At 37.9% G+C, this 22,645-nt stretch overlaps 1 protein-coding gene across 3 annotated transcripts in view; it reads left to right on the top strand.

Annotated features, from left to right (window-relative positions):
- SLC12A7 (solute carrier family 12 member 7) overlaps window positions 1-22,645 on the top strand; it is a 73,221-nt gene that overhangs the window by 25,587 nt on the left and 24,989 nt on the right. For all 3 annotated transcript variants that reach the window (XM_054818537.1, XM_054818535.1, XM_054818536.1), the window contains exons 6-13: window positions 1,132-1,262; window positions 3,796-4,037; window positions 6,211-6,422; window positions 10,765-10,932; window positions 12,319-12,417; window positions 13,083-13,140; window positions 15,637-15,811; window positions 19,535-19,653. In XM_054818537.1, the coding sequence (XP_054674512.1) occupies window positions 1,132-1,262; window positions 3,796-4,037; window positions 6,211-6,422; window positions 10,765-10,932; window positions 12,319-12,417; window positions 13,083-13,140; window positions 15,637-15,811; window positions 19,535-19,653 (1,204 nt within the window). The remainder of the gene's footprint in view (window positions 1-1,131; window positions 1,263-3,795; window positions 4,038-6,210; window positions 6,423-10,764; window positions 10,933-12,318; window positions 12,418-13,082; window positions 13,141-15,636; window positions 15,812-19,534; window positions 19,654-22,645) is intronic.

Raw genomic sequence — 22,645 nt, 5'->3', positions numbered from 1 at the left:
TGTTTAGTAAAAGGATTGGTGATGTATCATACTTTTTTTTTGTTAGTTTCTTGTTTGTTTATATTGAAAAGCAGTTTCAGACTGTGCCCTTTGATTAGATTTGTATTTCTTATCTGCAAATTAATTTTATAGAAGGCTGGTGTATGTTTATTTCATAGAATCACAGAATGGTTTGGGTTGGAAGGGACCTCAAAGATCGTCTAGTTGCAACCCTCCTGCCGTGGGACTAGCTACTAGACCAGCTTGCCCAAAGCCTCATCCAACCTGGCCTTAAACACTTCCAGAGATGTGGCTGCCACAACCTTTAAAAGAAAGCACTTCCTTTCTTTGTCTTCTCGCTCTTCCTCAGTTGTCATGAGTGGGAAAAACATGAATTTAAGAGAAGATGGAGAGGGAACCAGAGAAGAGCATGCCTTCAGGGGGTTGGGGGAAAGTCTAGATAAAGAGATGAAGAGCTTGAAATGTAGACCCTTATTGAAAGGGAAATTGTATAGTGGAAATGGGGTTGGTAGCTTATGACTTAAAGATAATGCATGTATATGGGAAATTTGAGTGAGAAGAATTGAAAAATTCAGGGCCAAAGTGAATAGTAAATGAGTAGACAAGAAGCAGCAATCCCAACCTAATACTTTTAAATGGTACTGAAAACACACCTATAGTGAAAGTAGTAATGGTTTCATGTACAGAAAAGAAAAAGAATGCATGTTAGTAAGACAAATTCTATTTTGTCCCTATGTCATAAAGAAATTATTCTGGAAGTTTATTGTTTGATTGTGAATAGCTTGAGGTTAGAAACTAAAGATTGATTTACATCTACTTATACCTGTATATCTTTTTCTTAAGGTTGTTTACTTTTAGGTTGTTTAGCTTGTGGATTTTTTCCTCTTTTTCCTTGGTTTTTATTTTCTGTTCTCCAGAAAATGCACGTGGGGATATTCACTTCGAAATGTACATTCTAACTGCATTGTTGGTGTAGACATTGAATACAATTTTGGTATGAACATTTCAGTGCAGATGCATGCAGTAGTTATCTTGATTATGTTGATTGAATGATTCAAATTTTTGTTCTCTACTTGTGTCCTTAATCTGAAGGGCTAGAGATTTATTTATTTATTTTTGTTAAATTCACAGCTGGAGGCTCTTACTACATGATTTCAAGATCTTTAGGGCCAGAGTTTGGTGGAGCAGTGGGACTTTGTTTCTATTTGGGTACGACCTTTGCAGGAGCAATGTACATTCTTGGTACCATTGAAATTTTATTGGTAAGTACTAGTTTCTCTGAAGATTAAATATATTTGAACAGTTTCAGGAGACTGAGGAATGCACTTGGCCTAAAATGCAGATTTTGATTCCTTTCCTTGTGACTCTCAAGTTCTAACAAGGATGTGGATTTCATGGTACTACCCATCCTTTGTGTTTTCAACACTTTTTTTTTCTTTTTTTCTTTTGTTGTCTTGCTGTAATTTCTCAAGATGTATCTTGATTAATTTTTCTCAGGCTGTATGCCTTTGAGCCCTGAATCCTTTAGTAAGCTCTTCAGGGGGAGCTTCCACTTATTTTATATCTACTGGAATTAATTATCTGTTTTACTGTTCTAGTTTTGAGGTCATGATTATAAGATTTTAAAACTGGCAACTACTTTATAGTAAGCAGTCAACACACCTAGGTGGCTCTATATTTCTGTTGGAAGAGCTGCTTACTCTAGGTAAGTATGGCATAAGTCCTTTTAAGCCGTGTTTTGTTAAGGTCTTGGAGGACTCCTCTCCTCCTTCCACATGAAAGTCTGTGGGCTTGGCATCAGACAAGTGTTCCTAGAATAATTCACGGGAACTTTTCAGCTTCTACAGTACTTGTCACTGCTATGTACACTGGGGAAAGCTGCTGCCTAGTGAAGGGTTATGGAAAACACGAAGGGCATATCTTCTATGAAAGCAGGAATTAAGCATCTACCTCATTTCCTCCTTTTCAGACTACTGACTTTGAAATACCATATTCCTCTACAGATGCTGTGGAAGAATGCCTGTATGGCAACAGCCCAGCTACTGTAGCTTTGCCTCATCCAGGAGGGGCCAGACAGTTATTGGTCATCATATCAGAGACTGTGCAGATATGCACAGGAGGTACTTCAGAATTCCACTTTCTTGTTACTTACTGTGACCAATGTCATAACTATGTCATAAATTTGAAAAAGCCTGGATGTGAAATTTGAAATCTCACTACTGCTAGCTTGTGAGATCTGATCTATTTAACAGCACTAGCAGCTTGTCACATCGTGGATTGGATTTGGTGTACTGCTCTCCCTACTTCAGAGTCATGCTGGTTTTATGTAATGCTAATAAACATGTATGGGGTTTAGCTATGGAATTCAAAGTAAAAAGCCTCCCAGGATGCCATACCTGGTAGAAGACCACAGAACAGACCCCTCTCACAGCCACAAGGCACAAGTATTGATTCCCCCCCCACTGGGACATGGATTATTTAGAGGGGCAGAAATCAGTTGTCTGCCTGTGGCTTTTCCAAGCAAAGGCTGTGAACAGCAGGGCAACAAAGTACACGAAAACCTTCTGGAGTACCTCCATACAGAGCCTGATACTTCTGTGACATCACAATGTAGGATTTTCTAATCACAATGCGTAAATACTCTATCTGTAATCAGTTTTTCATTTTGCTTTTTTGTTTTCTTTCATGGTGATGTGACAATTTTAATCTCTTCTAGCATTCTAGTAAATATTGACTAGGTTTAAATTTAATTTAAAATTAATTTAATTTAAGCTCAATTAATTAAATTTAAAGAGAATTCTAGTAAAGAATAGCCAATGTCTGGTTTTGGATTTTGGTTCTGAACATATCAGGATAACCTCCTGCTCAAAGTTTCTTCCTGCCTTTAGAAGTTAGATGATTTAAAGATAGTCAGTTTAGCAGTTGTTTTGAAGGAGTGGAGTTGCCTCAAGCACCAGCATTCCCCTAATAGCTAAAGCGGACACTTTTTTTTTTAAAATGTGTTAGACGAAGGAATAAAGATATCTTTATCATGTAGTGTAGTACACAGATATCTCAGAACTATATGTCAGATTTTATCTTTTTTCATTTTTATTTATCAGTGTAAGTCCTATAAGCTGTGCTTCCAACATCTTTCCAGGTAGAACCAGAACAAAATTATATGAAATTGAGATCTGTAAGAGAATCCCGTTTGAAATTACAGTACTTTGAATTGCCTCTTTTAGCACAGGGCTGAGCTTTGTCACACTAATCTTAAATTGTGCTGTTGCAACTTCAGATTAAAAATTAAGGTAAACGCACCATAAAACATTTTTCAAGGTACAATGTTTAAGGTATCTTAGTTTGAATTTTATGAAATATAGTGTAGGGACTATAGTACTGAAAACATTTTTAGTTTATCATGCTTTTGTTTGATTGAAAGAAAATACAAAGAGTCAATGGAATTATTAATCAGCAAATGCTTCAAATAAATCTAAGGATTCTGGATTGAGCTGAGCTAGGTTTTGGGTTTGGTTTTTTTTCCTTTTAATTTTTGTCAGTAGCACATGATCCTTAGTGGTTTTTCCTGTCTGGCAGAGACATGAATTTGAGAAGTGGAACAGTAACTCAAAACTCATTTTTTTTCTTCATCCTCACCTCCCTTTCCTTACCTCTGCACTTTCCAAATGCCCATGTGATCTGGTTGAACTGGTTTATGAAAGAATAAAACTGATATTGTAATAGAAGTTCAAGTAAATTATTTCTTAATAAAATGTTTGTCATTACGTGTATGATAACTTGCTATATATCTTGCAGACCTACATTTCTCCAAGCGCTGCTATATTTAAAGCAGAAGAGGTTGGTGAAGAAACAGAGGCTATGCTGAACAACATGAGAGTTTATGGAACATGTATTGTCATTCTGATGGCTGTAGTAGTTTTTGTGGGAGTAAAGTATGTCAACAAACTTGCATTGGTGTTCCTTGCCTGTGTGATTCTATCCATCATTGCCATATATGCTGGAGTTATTAAGACTGCTTTTGACCCACCTGACTTTCCGTAAGTGTAGTATCTTTAAGTAGTGTGGATTATTTAAAAAAAATAAAAGTGGGGGGGAGGGAATAGCTACTGTAACCATTTCATGTTTTAAGCTAAACTTCAAAATACAAGCACACTGACTTCAGTGGTAGGTTTTATGTGTTTTGAATGATTGTGGGCAATTATGTGGTCATTTGCTATTCTGAGTTACCTATCTGAATCTTTCTCTCACTGTTCATAAGACATGGTACTCTGGAAAATGTTCTTTGGTACTTAAAGTTACTGACTCTTATTCCATCCACACCTAAAGAGCAGGAAGGTGTTTTTTGCTGACAGTAAATATATCTGCTTTATCTAAAGAAATAAACTGAAACCCTATAGAATAAAGTAAAAACTTCAAGAAAATGCTGTGGCCATGAACCATAGTTGTGAAAGAAACACTTTCAAACTTTTTGTCATGATGAAATCTTTGAAATTTCCATTTCTCCCTGCTTAAAATGGAGATGTTGCAGTGTTAAATTCACTTGTGTTTGTGAAGGCTTTCTACCTTCTTGTTAATAAAATAAAATTTTATTGTTGTCACACGTGGCATACTGCTTCTCAACACCTTTAGCTTGTACTTCTTGCAGCTCACTAAGAATTATTTCTTTTGTCCAGTTATCAGTATGTGAGTTGCATCTTTGTTCATCTCTTTCTGTTTGGAGAGAAAACAATATCATATTGCTGAATGCATTAGCAGAGTAGCCTGGTAACTTTTGTTATGAAGTGCCATCTGTTATGCAGAACTGAAGTTATCGTTTGCTGTATGAATGTTACAAATTTCGTAGTACTCTGCAGTGTTAATGACTGCATTACAAATTGAGCATTAAAGCAGTATTTGTGGACTGTACTGTAAAATTACATCATCTTCTATTGGAAAAAAAAGTGTGTTCCAAATTGACATTTTTCTGAAAACTTGAATTTCTAAGAAACTGTAACTTCCAGTAAGGAAATACTTAAGTCTTTTAGTCATCTATATAGGTAAATAGAGGGTTTATCTGGACATGTAGCATAGGTAAGACTTATTACCAAGTTCCTGGAAACCTTATCTGTGGCTGTTACTGTGATATATTATTGTTTGGGGGAAAAATAATAAAGGTTATTTTCTGATAAATATAACTGTTCATGTTTTGGCCAGTCTGTCTCAGAATGAGAAACTCAAGTGTGGTTTTATATTATGGTAAAGCTGATCTGCTGGTGAGCTCATCACCAAAGAGACCAGCTTCTGCCTAGCTGGTTAGTTAAGTTGGCATCCCTAACCTCCATTAGGTTTGGCTGTTATATAGATGGTAAAATAGTTTACCTTATGATCTCCCAGTTTAATTCAACTGGAAGAAGCTTCCATGAAGTGGTATGTTTTTACTGTTTGTTATCAGCCTCTTAACTGTGCTCCTTCAGAAATATTAGATGCGTACTATGTGTTGACTTATCTGCCTAACACTAATGTTTTATTTTTATGTTCCTTCTTTTGTCTTCATAGATACTGGATATCATTTCATTATTAAGCAAGCCTGGAATAGAGATTTCCTAAACATCTTTTGTGTAGCTTAGCAAAGAAACATTTCTAGACCCTTAATATTCTTTGCTGTTAGGAATTTGCTTTTTTGCAAATTGTTCTGAGTTTTCTAATTTTCTTTAATTTCTGAGTGTTTTAATTGCTTCCTGCTATGTGATTCTTTAATTTGTACTCTCATTAATGTTTTAAAATTTTGCTGGTTTAACCCTCTTATTTCTTGCCTTTTGGATTTTAATATTTTTTTAGGGCCATCTAAAATATTTATTTGCTAGAGAAGGGCATGACATACTTGCTTAATCTTACTTGTGTATTTTCTTGGTCGGGCTCATCGTTATATAAAGTATTATTTAATTTCACTTCTTTCTTGTAGTACTGAATGAATCATGATCACTGTTATTTAGTGGCCAAGCTGCTTGAGCCAAAATGGCTATTAATTCCTTAAAGTAGAAACATTTGATCAGTGTTTTAAAGATTATTGGTGATAATTTTATATGCAGAGACTATATACTACTTTAGTATATGTAGTATAGGCCATAAGATAGCTACTATGAATAATAGTTTTTTGAAGAAGTCTAATGAACAAAAAATTGTTTAATGTGCAACACTATATTGAAGGATCACTGTTTTTATTTTTTATAGTATCTGTCTCCTTGGAAACCGTACGTTGTCAAAACGCAGCTTTGATGTCTGTGCCAAATTTACTGAAAGCAATAATGAAACAAAGACTACAACTTTGTGGCGCCTATTCTGTGATAGTTCTTTGCTTAATGCTACATGTGATGACTACTTTAGTCTCAATAATGTAACAGAAATTCAAGGCATTCCAGGAATAATGAGTGGAGTTCTCACTGGTAAGTTGGAAAGCGTGGTCATTTAAAAGGTTTTTTTAGACATTATTGATTTGGCCAGTAGCTGTTCAGTACTGTAGTGGTCTAGTCTGTCACTGCTTCTTTAGCTCTAATCTGTTTGTGTGAAAGATTGTTACCTGGGGCATGCTTTCTCCTAGTTTTAGAAGCTTAGTATCAAATACTTTAATTTGGGAGTCATTGGAGTTTTCTAGGCATTTTTTAAAAAGCCATTGTTCTATTTTAAAAAAAAAAAAGTATGGAAGTGTTTATCACAGCTAATTTTTTAAAGGTGTTTAGCTCTTTTGTATGCCAAATACACTTATTTTTATAAGATGTTCATTAATACATTCTCAAAATCCCGAGGGAGAACTTGTTTCCAATTTACGTCTGGTGCATTGAGGAATGAAGTCCTGTGGCTTGTCCCATGTGATATAGCAAGTTAATGATGGGTTTGGAGAAAAGCAGTCTTTTTAGCTTCCAGGCTAGTGTTTGGACAGGAAATGTTCTAAAATATGTATAGATTTTTTTCTGTTTATGTTCCTGTACAGTTGTGGCAGCTTGGGATTCCAATTGCACTGGGTCCTGATTCATTTTGGACATGTAATGGCTTGTATTGCATACAAACAAAGAATGTTTCTGGGGATGAAATGGATGTTCTGTTACCTCTCCCCGGCTTCTGCTCAAAATAAGATTTGATTTATATAAATATGCAACTCTACATAGGGATACTAGGCAATCACTACTGCCATAGTAATTTGGTTTAAAATATCAGCTATAAAGTGTATAAATATATAAAAAGATACTTAAATGAAGCATAAGCTTCTCTAAATCTAAATCTGTTTAAGAAAAATCACTCAGTTTCTTCAATGAAAAATGAAATTCTTTTTAATTGAAATGTTTGTTTCAAGAAATGTGACTTAGGGTTTGTTCTATGCATGTTATAATTTATCATGTGCATATCTATGAATTTTCCTGAATGTTTTTATATTGCCTGCCCCAACTCAGAAGACAACTGCGTGTTCTAACTTTTTTGCTACAGTGTAAGCTTTAAACTGCTGGTTTGCTTTTGGAGGTTTCAGGCTTGAGTACTCATTTTTCTTATTTTTGGAAAAATGTGCTTTGGCTTTGTTCACTGATTAACATTTCTTTGAACTAGCACTATTGTATAAAAGTGCATTTCGCTGTTCTACTGTCACGTAATGCTAAGATCTATAACCATTGAGAGTCTGCTGAAAGCTCAGTGTGAGGGATACACCTTCTGGTTTTTATTGCTTGATGCTTACTTACAGTGAATTTCATCAATTGCATTTTGCTCAGTTACTGAGGCTGATACAGTTTTTCTGTAGTTCTTTGCAGGTGGTTTTGCTTCTACAATTTTGAATAACTGTTACCAGTAAGCTTTCTCATCTTGGTACTAGCTCCACTTTCTAGGCTGTTTGAGTGTACTAGAAAGCACTGGTTACATCCCACTACTGATCCTTGTGGAAGCTTACCGGTGACTTTCCTGCATTATAAAACCATATTTACATTTACTCTTACCTGTTTTCTAACTTTGAACCTTTTTTTTTTTTAATCCCTATGAGGAGTTTTCCTCTTATCCCATGGCTACTATAGATTCCTTGGGTGAGGAATCTTTCAAAAACATGGGAAATTGGGGTGGACTGAATTAAGTGGATTGCCTTCATTTATGTTTCTGTCAAGGAACTTGAACACTTCTGACAATTTTCTTTTACAAAACCTATGCTCAGGCTTTCCATGTTCCTCAAAACTTAAGAAAAAGCTGTGAATAGATGCTGGGTTTTTTTTCCAGAACTCAAAGATAACACCCCTGTCTCTACTGCTTCTTTCCATTGCTGTTGTTGCTATCAATTGTTCATGTGCAGATGGTACTTGTGAGCCTTTAGTTTCCTGATCTCTCTGAAACTCTCTTAAAACGTTGGCCGCATGTTTGTCATGTTTCAGTCCTTGGGTAGCAATATGATTTCGGGTAAACTCATAGCACCTCAGGTCTTCCAGTATTCTTGGAGGTTTCGGGCTGAGTACTGATTCTTCTACTTTTGGAAAAACAGGCTCTGGTTCTGTTCACTGATCAACATGTCTTTGAACTAGCACTACTGTGTAAAAGTGCATTTCACTATCCTAGTGTCACGTAATGCTAAGACTAAATTAAGTGGATCACCTGTCCTGCTTGCTTAGTGTGAGCATACATTCTGATACCTAACATAAGCTTTGAACTTGACTGGCAAAGGTTTCTCAAGGAGGATTTTTCCTCCACTGATGGCATGGCATATGTTCTGCTTTGTGTGAAGTCTTTGCAGCTGCAGACTCTGCACATCAAAGTTTCTTCAGCTGTGTCTGGGAATACTCAGATATCACGCCTGGGTGTCTCAGGAAGTGTGTGTTAAGTCCTCAGACCGTTTACTGGGCACTTGTGTATAAGATATGCATACTCACTGTATACCTTCCGTGAATGTTGTCCTAACAATAATAAATCATTCTGCAAGTAGCTGACCAAAAATACCGGTGAATGTGACCTTGACAATGAAATAATTCTGGAAATAGCTTTCATCAACATCATTCTGCTTCATGGTAACATGTTGTTGGGTTAGATACGTTGTACCAGATCTTGTTTATGTGTCACTAAATGTTGCTAGAGGAGCCTCAGCAGCCTATTAATGGTCCTACCTCCCTGCAAAAGTCTGGACTTTAATGAAAAGTGACCCTTTTTCCTCACCCTGACTTTCAAGTCCACCTGGATTATTACTTTTGGGAAAATAAGCATATAAAATTAGTGTAACAAAGCTCTGTGTGACATCTTATGAAGGGGAAAAGTGATTTCTGTTCTGTTTTACAAAATCTCTAAGGTGATTTTACTCACTTATGCTGGCATGCACACTTCCACAATTAGAGTTGTATGCATTGGAGTGCTCCGGCCACTGTCACTTCTGTGTTATGATGAATAAGGGACACAAGCTGTTGAGTCCTTATTAAGTATTTAGTACTTTTGATTGGCAATGAGAAACTAATTTTTGGACTTTATACTCCTTAGGGAGTGGATGCTAATGTGGAGATTTTGTCTTGTTTTATGTCCCCAAAGCTTTGCTAAAATTCCTGAAACTTACAATTCTCTTGTTTCCGTAACTCTTTGTTTTATGACTTTGGTCTTATCTCTAGATCAGTTTGTTATTCCACTTCATTTGAATGAGCTAACACACATAGCATTCTGTAGGAATTAATACTTTTCTTGTAACCTTTGTTCTGCTGTCTGTTTCCCATGCATGCTTCCATGTATGCTTACCAAATGTAAGATTTCTGTTACAAATCTGGGTATGAGTACCCTATCTTTGGCCACTTACGGAGATTCAGAGTCAATATCCTGTTGTGCTCAAGGTAACCTTTTGCTATTGTGAAGGCTTAGAATACTGTACTTAATTCCCTTAAGTTGTATTGGGTGGCTGAAAATTGGCTATTGGATCCATCATCCTGACAGTTCATGGGCATTGTTTATTTCTGTGGTGTAAAATCCTTTGACATGGAGGGAAAGTATTTGCTTTGTTTCCTCGTGTGATAGGACAACTTGTCTCACTTTAAAATAAGAATCAGTGTTGGATGTTCTCACCATCTTGTCAAGGGGCACAAACAGTGTTTCCACAAATGTCAGCTCTGAAAAGCTTTGACCTGTCAGTCTTCATTGAACAAGCATCCTTAGTTTGTTGGGGAATTTGAGCCACGTTCTGCTGGGTTTTGTTTGCAATATTATTATTTTTCTTTTAATCAGTTCTCTAAGGGAGTCTGGTTACTCTGCATTTGTCACCCTGTGGAATACCTTCACCATGAACAACTGAGTCCTGAACTGTTGTCCATGGTTATTCTGTATAGCAGGTCTCAAAGAACTCAAGTTACTGCTAAGCAGCATTTTTTTTACCTGCTCTTCAAACTATAAGAATAAGAAATATGAATATAAGCTAAGATTGCCTGAACCTGGAGATAATTTCCTTATTTTTTCATAATACATCCTGATAATGCATTTATATGTCCGCATTGTAAGTGTATGATCTGCAAATATATTAAAAATTTAATTCTATAACTAAATCTTTCTTTAATGGAAGACATAATCTTATATGACTTGTCCCATACACTGCTGCATTTCTACTGGCATACAGTGGGAATGTCCGCCTTTGGTATTGATCATATTGCTGTTGCATTCTTGGCTTTGTAAGGAAATGTTGAGAAACATCATGATTTTTGTGTAAGAAAAGCCATGTGATTCATAAGATTATTGCATTATCACTAAATATCCTGAAACAAAGAGATGACACTGACTCTTGTTTTTTCCCCCTTGTAGATAATCTGTGGAGTACCTATTCAGAAAAAGGATCAATAGTTGAGAAAAAAGATCAGCCATCAGTTGCTGGATCAGAAGAGACAAAAATGGGTGGACTCCCTTATGTTTTGACAGACATCATGACCTACTTCACAATGCTTGTAGGGATTTATTTCCCGTCTGTGACAGGTAGATACAACTATTTTTCTTGAGTAAGAATGTGTACTTAGAGCTGAAAAAAAATGATTCTGTGCATGTGAATGTTTATTGATGACACATGATACTGCTAGTCTGTGTGTCCAAGTTTTATGTACCTAAAACTTTCTGGTGCTAGAGAGACATAGCTGACAGCTGGTTATTTTAGGGGGTTATAGGACTTAAGGAAACAGTTTACATGCTATTTTCTATGTCTGGAAAGAAAACAAAAGCTCTCTGTGTTACTAAATGCTTATTCAAAATAAGATGCATGCCTTTAAAATATTTTAATCTTTATATGTGTGAGAGAACAGTTGAATATTAAGATGATTGTTTCAGATATTCAAGCTGTGAACTGCCTGCGATTTGTTTAAATGTCCAATATTTTTTTGCAACTGTAACTAGTAGAAATTTTTCTGTCAAGCTTAAAGGTTAGATCAGTTGTATATCACTTTCCTCAGATTACGTTTGACTGAAATAATGAGAGGCATTTTTCTTCAAAAGTCCCAGTGCAAGCAATTGTAATATGAAGTAACAAAACAGAACTCTAAAATGAAGTTGCAGCAGTTTTTGCTACTAGAATACTAGGCAGAGGTGTCCCTTTGTATTCTTGTCCCCTACTGTTCCCATTTCTGCGGGCCCTTTTATCAACATCTCATCACATATGAGCCTGTGGTTAAGGTTTCACTGCATGGAGTTTGACACTGCTTTTGCACTGGAACATCTTGACATTTGCTTCTATGTTTTTGCCTCCAACTGTGGTCAAGGCAATTCTAGGGAAGATGGCAGAATTTGTCAGTTTTTGTATGTTTTTTTTTTCCCTCCTGTCACAGTATGTGCTAGAAAATATTTCTGTTCTCTTGTTAGAGTCAAACAGGGATGTACACATGTGACTTCCTAACCATTCTTGTACTTTCTGCCTGCTCCTTTCTTTTTTGTTTTTATATTTTTATTATTTAGTTTATTGATTTGCTTGCATATCTTATTATGTATGGTCTGTTTAGTAGAAAGTTAGTACATTTGGTCACACTGGCTAAATTTCCTAAATAACCATTAGTTTATAACATCTGTTCCCAACGTTTTGCTACTCCCGTACATTTCCCCACAATTCTGAAGTTGAAAAATATTTTTTAATTTTTTTATCTTTCCTGAGCTTTCTGGAATTTGTTCAGTCAACAATGGATGGTAACACAAATTTCTCAATAAAATGAAGGTATAAACTGAGGATTTGTGCAGGATTATAATATATTTCTGTAGCCTGTTCCATTGGTAATGATGTGTTAAATCAGGCTTAAAGTTAAATGTTTCTATTCTATTAGTTATTTACACAGAGTTGGTATTAATTATTTTTGACATATACATTTGGTCTCTTTTTTTAAGGTATTATGGCAGGTTCAAACAGATCTGGAGATCTCAAGGATGCTCAGAAATCTATTCCTACTGGAACAATTTTGGCTATTTCAACTACGTCTTTTATCTGTATCCTTTATGCTGTGACTTTTTTTTCCTAGTGTGCATTCTGTAGGTGTAACAGTATAGTTTTTTCATTGAAAAGTCATTAGAGTTGCCTGAGTATAAAATTCATTAAATCTAAATGGAAAAGAAAGAATGTGTTTAAAATATAAATATTATTAAAATATCTCAAATTTTAATCATATATATATATAAATATTTGCATATATTTTCTATATTCTAACTAGTGCTTCAAATTCCAAGATACAACTGATGTTTTTAGTTAAGTGATGTAGAGGTTTTTAGCATCATGGTTCAGTTGGTAGATTACTTTGTTGTTATACTCAGTATAACCAATGAAAGCTACCAGCAGTAGAAATTGTTAGTCTTTCAATACCTAGAAGACACAAATGCTTATTTGTATGAGAAAATATCTGTTCCGTTGTGTGATGTATGAATTGCTACTTCTAATACTTCACAGATTAACAGTGTGTCAAATGCAGTCATACAGAATGTAAACTAAAAGTTGTAGTAGGCAAGAATTAAAACAACTGACCACAAAGCAACCAGAACAAACAAAACAACAAAACCCCTCACCCACTTTGTTATCATGGACACTTTAATTTCATTCCTAGGTCAAAAATGGTAGGTTTTCTCTCTGTAGTGTAATCTTCCTTCAGTCTCAGTAATAGATCTCTCCTGTATAGTGTTGTTTGGTGCCTGTATAGAAGGTGTGATATTAAGAGATAAGTAAGTTGGATTCAACTTCTAATTTTACAGGGAGTATGTATGATTATGGGTTATGTTAATAGGACTTATTAATGGCTCTTTTAGGGAATATCTATGTGATATATTTTTCTTTTGCTTAGGTTAAAACTGGTGTGAAAGTCTATCTGTTAAACTGAGATGGCTGCAAAAACTGGTCAGGTTATCAGGCTGTATCCCTTCAGGGAGTAGAAGCAGAATCTAAGATAAATGTTCGACATGGAACAGTCCCTATTAAAATCTTCTTGAGAAAGAAAATCATAGTTATTATTTGTGGATCTGATGGGTGAGGGTAAGGGGAGTGATATTACTTTGGGAGAAGTAATATGCTCCTGAAGAACAGAGACAAAAAGATTTTTTTGACAGTTACATCACAAGGAGAGCTCATGAGAAAGACTGCAATGCACCATCAGCCCTATAATTTCCACTGGATGTATGACTATTTTTGTTTTAAAAATCAGTTGTAGATCAGAGGTCATGTCAGTTTTCACCCATGTAATTGCCTGAGGATATTTGAGACGCAATATGAAACATGAAGGGAATAAATGTCATGGAAATAAGCATGAACAGAATCTCCAGATTTTGATAAATTTCTCCCTTAAGAAAAATTGAGTTGACTTAAGACGAATCTGTTGGCAGGTTTCACATTTGTTTCCTTGCTGGTGTCTGGTTCTCTTTCTTACTAAGGCCCAAGTTTGCTTTTGATGATGAAGCAGTGGCATTGGGGTGTCGTTTGGAAGTTGATGCTGAGACAACTTAGTTCAAAACACAAACTTTTAGTCTGAAAGGAAAATCAGGTTAAAAGCTGGATTCTAATCAAAGCTAATACAAGAAGCATCAGGGGATCATTTTTATTTTAAAATGGTATTGCTGCATCAGTGAGAATCTATGATTTCTTTTTCTTCAAAGTAAATGTACAAACCAGATCAAGCTGATGCTTAATAAATAGTAAATGAATTCTGAATTATAAATTAATGCAAAGCCAATATCTGTAAACTCACATTTTTAGAAGTAACATATTTGAAACTTATGGGGAAGGAATCTTGCAAGCTGTGGGTGCAGGCAATCTGTCACTAGAGCAGGGTTGCATTGTAGCAAGAACATTGAATCCATGTTCTTTCATTTACACTGCTGCTGGTTCTTATTTGGCTGAAATCCAGTGTAGCAGGAAAATGTATAGATTTTAATCTGGTTTAAAGACTGGTTTTTTGGTTGTGGGGGTGTTTTTGCCATTATGGATTGTCACATCTGCCATGGGAGAAAGTAGCTTGTACATCTTTCAGTGCTTGTCTTCCATCTTTTCAAGTTGTTCCTACCCCATGTTTAATTAAAAGACAGGCATTAGAATTTGAATTAAGAATGAATGTGCAACTGTATAAATGTTGTCGTAGAAGCATAATATGTTTTTTCTCCTATATTTTTAGAGAGTGTGGTTTCCCCTTTTTCCATCTGCTGGAAATACTATGTAGCTGTGCATCGAAGCTTGGGCATATGCAATAATTTGAGCACTGGCTTATACTAACCTGATTACTGTGTTTCTTGACCCTGTTTAAAGAGCAGGTCTGAAAAGACATGAAGCATTTAATTTTTCTCTGTCTGTAGTCTTTTCTCTGGTGTTTATTTTGAAAAAGCCTGCAAACATTGGAAAAAACCCAGTAATTATGCTATCACAGTGTAGATAGCAGCCCAAATCAGTTTTAAGACTTACTAGCAAAACTGAGATGAACTACAAGAAGTTTGCTTGCTTTTAAAAGAAAACATCAGTTTGGGGGGGTGGGAGGAAAGAACCTTTTTGTAGTTTACCCAAGATGTCTGTAAATGAGCATGAAGTTAATTATCTTTTTAAAAAAAAAAAAAAGGCAGTGGCATTGGATGGGACACTCAGGACTGTTATAAAAGCACCTCTTCCTGACTTCTACCCACTTGTTTTGCATAGTCATTTAAAAATCGTATCAGGCAGCACAACAGTCAGAAGGCATGTGATGTGGATAACTTGAGATGATTGTGTCTAGTAGTTTCTCCATTTGCTTGTCCATATGTCAGTGTCACACTATTAAAAGGAAAGGTTAACGCTTTGTTTTGTGAATCTCCTTTTTCTGCCCCAGGGTATACCTGTATTACTTGTAGAACAGACTTCTGCAATCTATTTTCTAGCAGTCACAGTATGCATATGTAAATACTTTTGCTATTGCTGTTAATTTTGTAAAGTTTGCCAAGATACCTGATAATTGCTGCATGTCTGCTTAGAGGCAGCACTTACAATGAATCAATTATAATACCTTTTGTTTAAAACAGCAGAATAAATAGAAATTGGTTGGCTGGGAAATCCTGTAGTGCCTGCTGTGACATGGTGTTTATTGTTGAAAAGTGATGTTGTCCAAAAAGATTGAAATGTTGGTGTTAAAGCTACAGTAAAAGTTATTTTAATGCTTACTGATTTTTTTTCTCTATTTTTTTTTTTTCTTCCTCCCCTTCCCTAAGGTTTGGAGAAGCAGTTAATCAAAATCTAGTCGTTGGTACACTGGCCTGGCCTTCTCCATGGGTTATTGTGATTGGTTCATTCTTTTCAACATGTGGTGCTGGTCTCCAGAGTCTCACTGGTGCGCCCCGTCTATTGCAGGCCATTGCAAGAGATGGCATTATACCATTTATTCAAGTGAGGTTTTTTTTTAACTTTACCGTACTTCAAATATGGCTTATTTTTGACAAAAAAATGAGGCATTATTTCTGCTATTCCTGTAGAATTGTGAGGAAAAGATTTGGAGCTCAGCTTTAATTGTGTGCAATAATACATCAACCTAGTGTAGGACAAAGTTTGAACTTGGATATTTCTGTGCAATGCAATTAAATTATTTTTGTTCTTACACATAAAAGTTAGTGGTTCAAAACTGAGAATATTAGTCCTCTATAAATGGAAATAAATGAACTAAGAAGCAACTAACAACTGAACTTCTTGACTCTAGGTTGTGTTTACAACTTGTATTTGTGAACAGACTTGACTTAATATCACTATGATACTTCTCATATCATACTGATACAATTCTAATTTTTATTCATTTTTGTAAGCTAAATGAAGTCAACAAAGAAGTAACAATAGAATTCTCTCCCATGACTCCAAACATTAACATTGTTCCGACATCTCTGTGCATGTTTTAAAAATAAATAAATCACATTTTTCTCAAAGGAAGTAAGGGAGTTGGCAAACAGAAGATAAGAGAACTCTTGCTGGAAGATACTTAACACAATTGCTGGGCTGCATCTGCAACTGGACAACTAGACCTGAGTTAAAAATAAGTAACATTGCAAAAGATTGTGATGTCTGTAGCGAATTTTGGAGTTTGAAAGCTTACCTGAAATTGTCAGGAGCAGCCAACAGTTGCACAACATAACGATAACCTACCAAGAACAGGTTCAAGTATAAAAAAAAAAAAAAAAAAAACAGGATTATGTCTGAGTAACTATGAATGTTTTGGAAACAGAGTTAGGAGACAACTGTCAAATTTAGCACACAAAGAAACTGCAGATAGTACAAGACTGAATTTAGAATAGGCTGTTCTGTATGGAGTGACTCCTGATGATGATGATTTGGAGCACTTGTTTGTTTTTATATATCTCTTTGGGAAGTTTTTACAATTATTGATACCTAAGTTATGTGACCAAACGTATAATAGAATGGTTTGGGTTGGAAGGGACCTCAAAGATCATCTGGTTCCAGCCCCGCTGCCATGGGCAGGGACACCCTCCACTAGACCAGGTTGCCCAAAGCCTCATCCAGCCTGGCCTTGAACACTTCCAGGGATGGGGCCTTTACAACCTCTCTGGGCAACCTGTTCCAGTGCCTCACCACCCTCACAGGGAAGAATTTCTTCCTAACATCTAATCTAAATCTCTTTTAGTTTAAAGCCATTACCCCTTCTCCTATCACTACACTCCCTGATAAACAGTCCCTCTCCATCTTTCCTGTAGGCCCCCTTCAGGTACTGGTAAGCTGCAATTAGGTCTGCCCCGGAGCCTTCTCTTCCCCAGGTTAAACAATCCCAACTCTCTCAGCCTGTCCTCACAGGAGAGGTGCTCCAGCCCTCTGATTAGCTTCGTGGCACTCCTCTGGACCTGCTCCAGCAGGTCCGTGTCTTTCTTGTACTGGGGACCGCAGAACTGGATGCAGTATGTTTGAGTACTTTACCCATGCTTACCTCTGGAGTCTTGATCAGATGTGTGCTCTAGGTCACTGTCCTACATCTGAGGTCAGCGTAGTATGTTATGTTAAAAATGGGCTATTACTCTTGGTGCATAACTTAAGACTGTTCAGAGATACCTATAATCTATCTTCAGTGAGGGCTAGGTATAGAACAGCAACAGCTTGGTTTGGTTTCTGAGTTTGGGGAAAGCCTACAATGAGTCAACACATCGTGTGCCTTGAGGAGCTTGACTTCCTAAGCTAGGTTGTGCCTAGGACTGTTATGAATGAGGGGTTAGCTGGAGAATTTGAGTGGAGTGTGTGGGGCGGAACATCTGAGGAGGAGGCAGATGTGCAGATTATGTAGGAATGGGAAAATAAGAAAGGATTTGAGTGAAGAGGGGGAAGGACTGTACAGGGAATGGTTTAGAGGAGATGGTTGGAAAAGCTCAGAAGCAAAGCAAAATGGAAGAGGTTGTGATAGTGGCTTTAGGGGGGTGGGTTGTCTTTGTGTGTTGTGGGGTTTTTTTAAATATTTTTTTTTATTTTCTTTAAAGGGAGATCATTCTGCTGTTTACAACTTTTTTTTCTTCCAGAGTCTTTAATGACTTGGTTCCATTCTGCTGCTTCCCTGGTCTGTCTGCTAGTGCCTAGTCTCCATAGGGCTATATCCTTGTAATTTCTTATGTCCTACTCTTCTCTTGGGCTGGAGGGGAGAATGGTCACTGGAAATATACACTAGTATTGCTACTGGGAGCAGGAGCCGGACATCAGCTGCTGCTTCTGCAGCCCCTCTGGTGCCTGAATGTTCTGCCAGTAGCACTTGCAGCAGTGCTACTGCTAGGAGGAAATGCAACTGCTGTGTCTTGGATTCTACTGGCTTGAGCTGCTGTGCATCTGCAGTATTGGCAACTTGTTCATTAAGTTATATCATCGTTCCCTTGGTTTAGCAGTATCTTTTCTACCAAGGGGTGGAGAAAGATGATGAGGATGTGCTAAAATATCAAATATGCTGCTGCTTTATTTTACAGTTGAGAGCAGTGGCATGTTCCCTGACTTGCAAGACCTTCATCTATGACTGGAAGTAAATGCACTAAGTATGCTGGGGTGGGGGACAGAAGATAGTTTGACTTGTGAGTGGGAAGGGGTTGTAATACATTAAATTGTAAATGCAGAGTTGTATTGAGAGAGACAAATGAAAAATTTCACTTTTGTCTGAAGTAAAAATTTGGTACTTGGTGAGAGGGTGACAGTACAATTCCATCTTATCAGGGTTACGTTTGAAAGGAGTGAAGAATCAGAAGGAGAAAAATTATGTGGTTTGGGAAGTGAGGGAAAGGGAAGGAAAGGGAATCCAGGAGAAGCAGGATGTCTGAAGAGGGCTTTGAGACTTGAAAAGTGCTTGCAGTTTTGCAGTGATACAGCTACTGCATGGACAATCAAGGTAATGAATGCAAGAAGATTAATATAGGGGCAAGAGTATGACCTATTTAAGGCAAAACCCCAAAAGACTTGAAACATGAGCAGAAAAAATGGCATTTTAATGTAAGGAAAGGAAAATTGGTGGATGACAGGAAACTAAGGGAAGAAGGCAGCATGGAGAATGAGTGAGGTGAAGAACCTAGACATTTGGAAAAGAAGCAGTTATGGGCAATGGGAGTGAGGGTTTAGTTCTTTATAACTGTATGGAGGAACATGAGGGAGACTAAATACAGCTGGAACTTCAGGTGAGGCATTTTGCCATCTATCACCAGTATAGCTGGATAGAATTCTCCCCAGGGAAATTACCACTTGCAAAATGATTTTTCGTAGGGCTCTGTGCAGGATCGTAGGCTTGCTGAAGTCCTCTTTAAAGAGATCAATATCTATGTTCCTAAGTACTGAGTTGATGCCTGTTTTGTGTGTTATAAAAAATACTGCTCTCAACTATATTAGCTTTTAATAGACTAAGCATAAAGCTCTGATGTATGTGGATTTTAAATTAATTAAGATTATGTCTACTTTAATGTTATGTAGTCATTGCTTATTTTAGTAAACATTTTTCATATTGGAAATGGGTGGTTTTGCAATTTTGTTTGTGGCTCTTTGTAGTATAGATTGCTTCATTTTCCTTTGTAACTAATGACTACTAGAGTTAGCTCACGATCTGCACCATATTTCATAACTGTATGATGAACAGCTTTTTTACTTGAATTGAACTAGGTATTTGGTCATGGAAAAGCAAATGGAGAACCAACTTGGGCTCTGCTCCTCACTGCTGGTATTTGTGAAATAGGAATTTTGATAGCCTCATTGGATAGTGTAGCACCAATTCTTTCAATGTAAGTATGAATGTGGTGTTTTGTGTTCTTAAGTTAAATAGTATTTTATTTTTAAATTAACTAGGTAATGATTTTTTCTTTTTGAAATAATACATGCTAGACTTTGTCTTCTGACTAGTTCTATTCCTATTTGATCCTGGAGGTAATATGAAACAACAATGTTTTGGCTGGAACTAATTTCTAGGCACAAAACACTTTTTTCCATGACAAAGTTCTTCAATGCTAGTAAAATTTAAAACCTTGGATTTTAAAATAAAAATTCTTGCTATTTTAGGTCAAGTGCATCTAATAGAGACAGAGAAAACATTAAATTGTTTTAGGGAATGAACCAAATTTATTTTACTGACTTTTATCTTGGAAGTTTATCCCATGTTCTGTGGTTGACCCTGGTACGCAGCTCAGCCCCACACATCTGCTCACTCGCTCCCACTCCAGGGTGATGGGGGAGAGAATCAGGAGGGTAGAAGTGAGAAAACTTGTGGGTTGAGATAAAGACAGTTTAATAGGCAAAGCAGAAGCTCCACACACAAGCAAAGCAAAATAAAGAATCCATTTGCTATTGAGGGGCAGGTGTTCAGCCATTTCCAGGAAAGCAGTACTTCACCATGTGTACCTGTTACTTGCGAAAACAAACAACAGTAAGTCCTAATGTACCCCCTTCTTTCTCCTTTCGCTGAGCCTCTTACTGATGAACATGATGTCATACAGTATTGAATATCCCTGTGGTCAACTGTGTACCCTCTCTAAGACTATTTGCTGGCAGGGCAGCAAGAAAAACAGAGAATGCCTTGATGCTGGGTGTAAGCTGCTCAGCAACAGCTAAAACATCCCTGTGAGAGGGTGCCACAACTTGTCAAGAGCACAGACTGCCATCCCCTGTTACTCTTTCATGTGGGCATGAATGACACTGCAAGCTGGAACCTCGGCAGAATCAAGGAAGACTATAAAGCCCTGGGGGTGCAAGTGAAAAACACTGGTGCCCAGGTTATCTCTTCCTCTATTCTAATAGTTGGAGGAATGGGGCAGGCAGAAATAGATGCATAAGGCATAGCAACTGGCTGTGTGGCTGGTGCCATCGTGAGGATTTTGGCTTTTATGACAATGGGACATTCTTTGATGACTACAACCTGTTAGAGAGGGATGGGATCCACCTGTCTAGAAAAGGCAAAGAAATCTTTGGCAGCAGGCTGGCCAACTTGGTGAGGCGGGCTTTAAACTGAAGGACTCGAGGGGGTGAAGTCCAAAGTGGCAACACTCGTGCCATCACATCCAACTGGGGAGTAAGCCAGGTCAGCCAGAGCAGCAACAAATGTTCCTTAGGTGCCTCCCAAGACAGAACCAGAAAGCCAACCACCTCAAGGGTGTGCGTGGCTGTGGTGGATCCTCTTGCACCCCTCCAGGGAAACCTGCATTCTCTATTACCTCTCTGGTAACAGGCCACCTGATCAGGAAGAGGAAGTCGATAAGGCCTTCTCCAGATAGCTGAAAGTAGCCTCATGATCGCAGACCCTGGTTCTCATGGGGAACTTCAGCCACCCTGATATTTGCTGGAAGGGCCACACAGCCAGGCATGCACAGTCCAAGAGGTTCTTGCAGAGCATTGATGATAACTTTTTGACACAGGTGGTGGAGGAGCCAATGAGGAGGGGGGTGCTGCTGGACCTTGTATTAACAAACAAAGAAGGATTGGTTGGGGATGTGAAGATGGAGGTGGCTGTGGTGACCATGAGATGGTGGAGTTCAGGACCCTGCAGGGATTGGGCAGGGCAATAAGTAGGATTACAGCCCTGGACTTCAGGAGAGTTAACTTTGGCCTCATCAAAGACCTGCTTGGGAGAATCCCATGGGGTTTAGGGCTCTAGAAGATAGGGAGGTCCAAGAGAACTGGTCAATATTCAAGCAACATTTCCTCCAAACTCAAGATCGGTGCATCCGTATGAGTAAGAAATCAAGCAAAGGAGGCTGGAGACCTGCATGGATGAGCATGGAGCACCTGTAAAGACTCAAATGGAAGAAGGAAGTTTACAGTATGTGGAAAAAGGGACCGGCCACTTGGGAGGAATATAGGAATGTAGTCAGAGTATGTAAGGATGCAACGAGGAAGGCTAAGGGCCACTTGGAATTAAATCTGGCAAGGGATGTCAAGGACAACAAGAAGGGCTTTTCCAAGTACATCAGCAGCAAAAGGAAGACTATGGAAAATGTGGGCCCACCACTGAATGAAGTGGGTGCCATGGTGATGGAGGATACAGAGAAGGCGGAGTTACTGAGTGTCACCTTTGCTTCAGTCTGTACTGCTAAGGCTGGCCCTCAGGAATCCCAGATCCTGGAGGTAGGAGAGAAAGTCTGGAGAAAGGAAGACCTTCCCTTGGTTGAGGAGGATAGGGTTAGAGAACATTTAGACAAACTTGATGTCCACAAATCCATGGGCCCCAATGGGATGCACCCACGAGTGCTCAGGGACCTGGCAGATGTTAATGCTAAGCCACTCTCCATCATCTTTGAAAGGCCGTGGAGAACAGGAGAGGTGCCTGAGGACTGGAGGAAAGCCAGTGTCACTCCAGTCTCAAAAAGGGCAAGAAGGAGGACCCAGGAAACTACAGACCAGTCATCCTCACCACCATCCCTGGAAAGGTGATGGAACTGCTCATTCTGAGAGTCATCTCTAAGCACGTGGAGGAAAAGGAGGTTATCGGGAGTGGTCAACATGGATTCACCAAGGGGAAATGATGCCTGACTAATCAATAACCTTCTATGATGGCGTGACTGGCTGGGTGGATGAGGGGACAGCAGTAGATGTTGTCTACCTTGACTTTAGTAAGGCTATTGACACTGTCTCCCATAACACCCTCATAGGCAAGCTTCGATTCATCAATGATCTGGACAGAGTGTACCCTCAGCAAGTTTGTTTATGATACTAAACTGGGAGGAGTGTCTGATACACCAGAAGGCTGTGCTGCCATTCAGCAATACCTGGACAGGCTAGAGTGTT

The sequence above is a fragment of the Grus americana genome, chromosome 2, assembly GCF_028858705.1.
Source record: "Grus americana isolate bGruAme1 chromosome 2, bGruAme1.mat, whole genome shotgun sequence".
NCBI classification, from domain to species: Eukaryota; Metazoa; Chordata; class Aves; order Gruiformes; family Gruidae; genus Grus; species Grus americana.
This window is presented reverse-complemented; position numbering and strand designations above follow the sequence as displayed.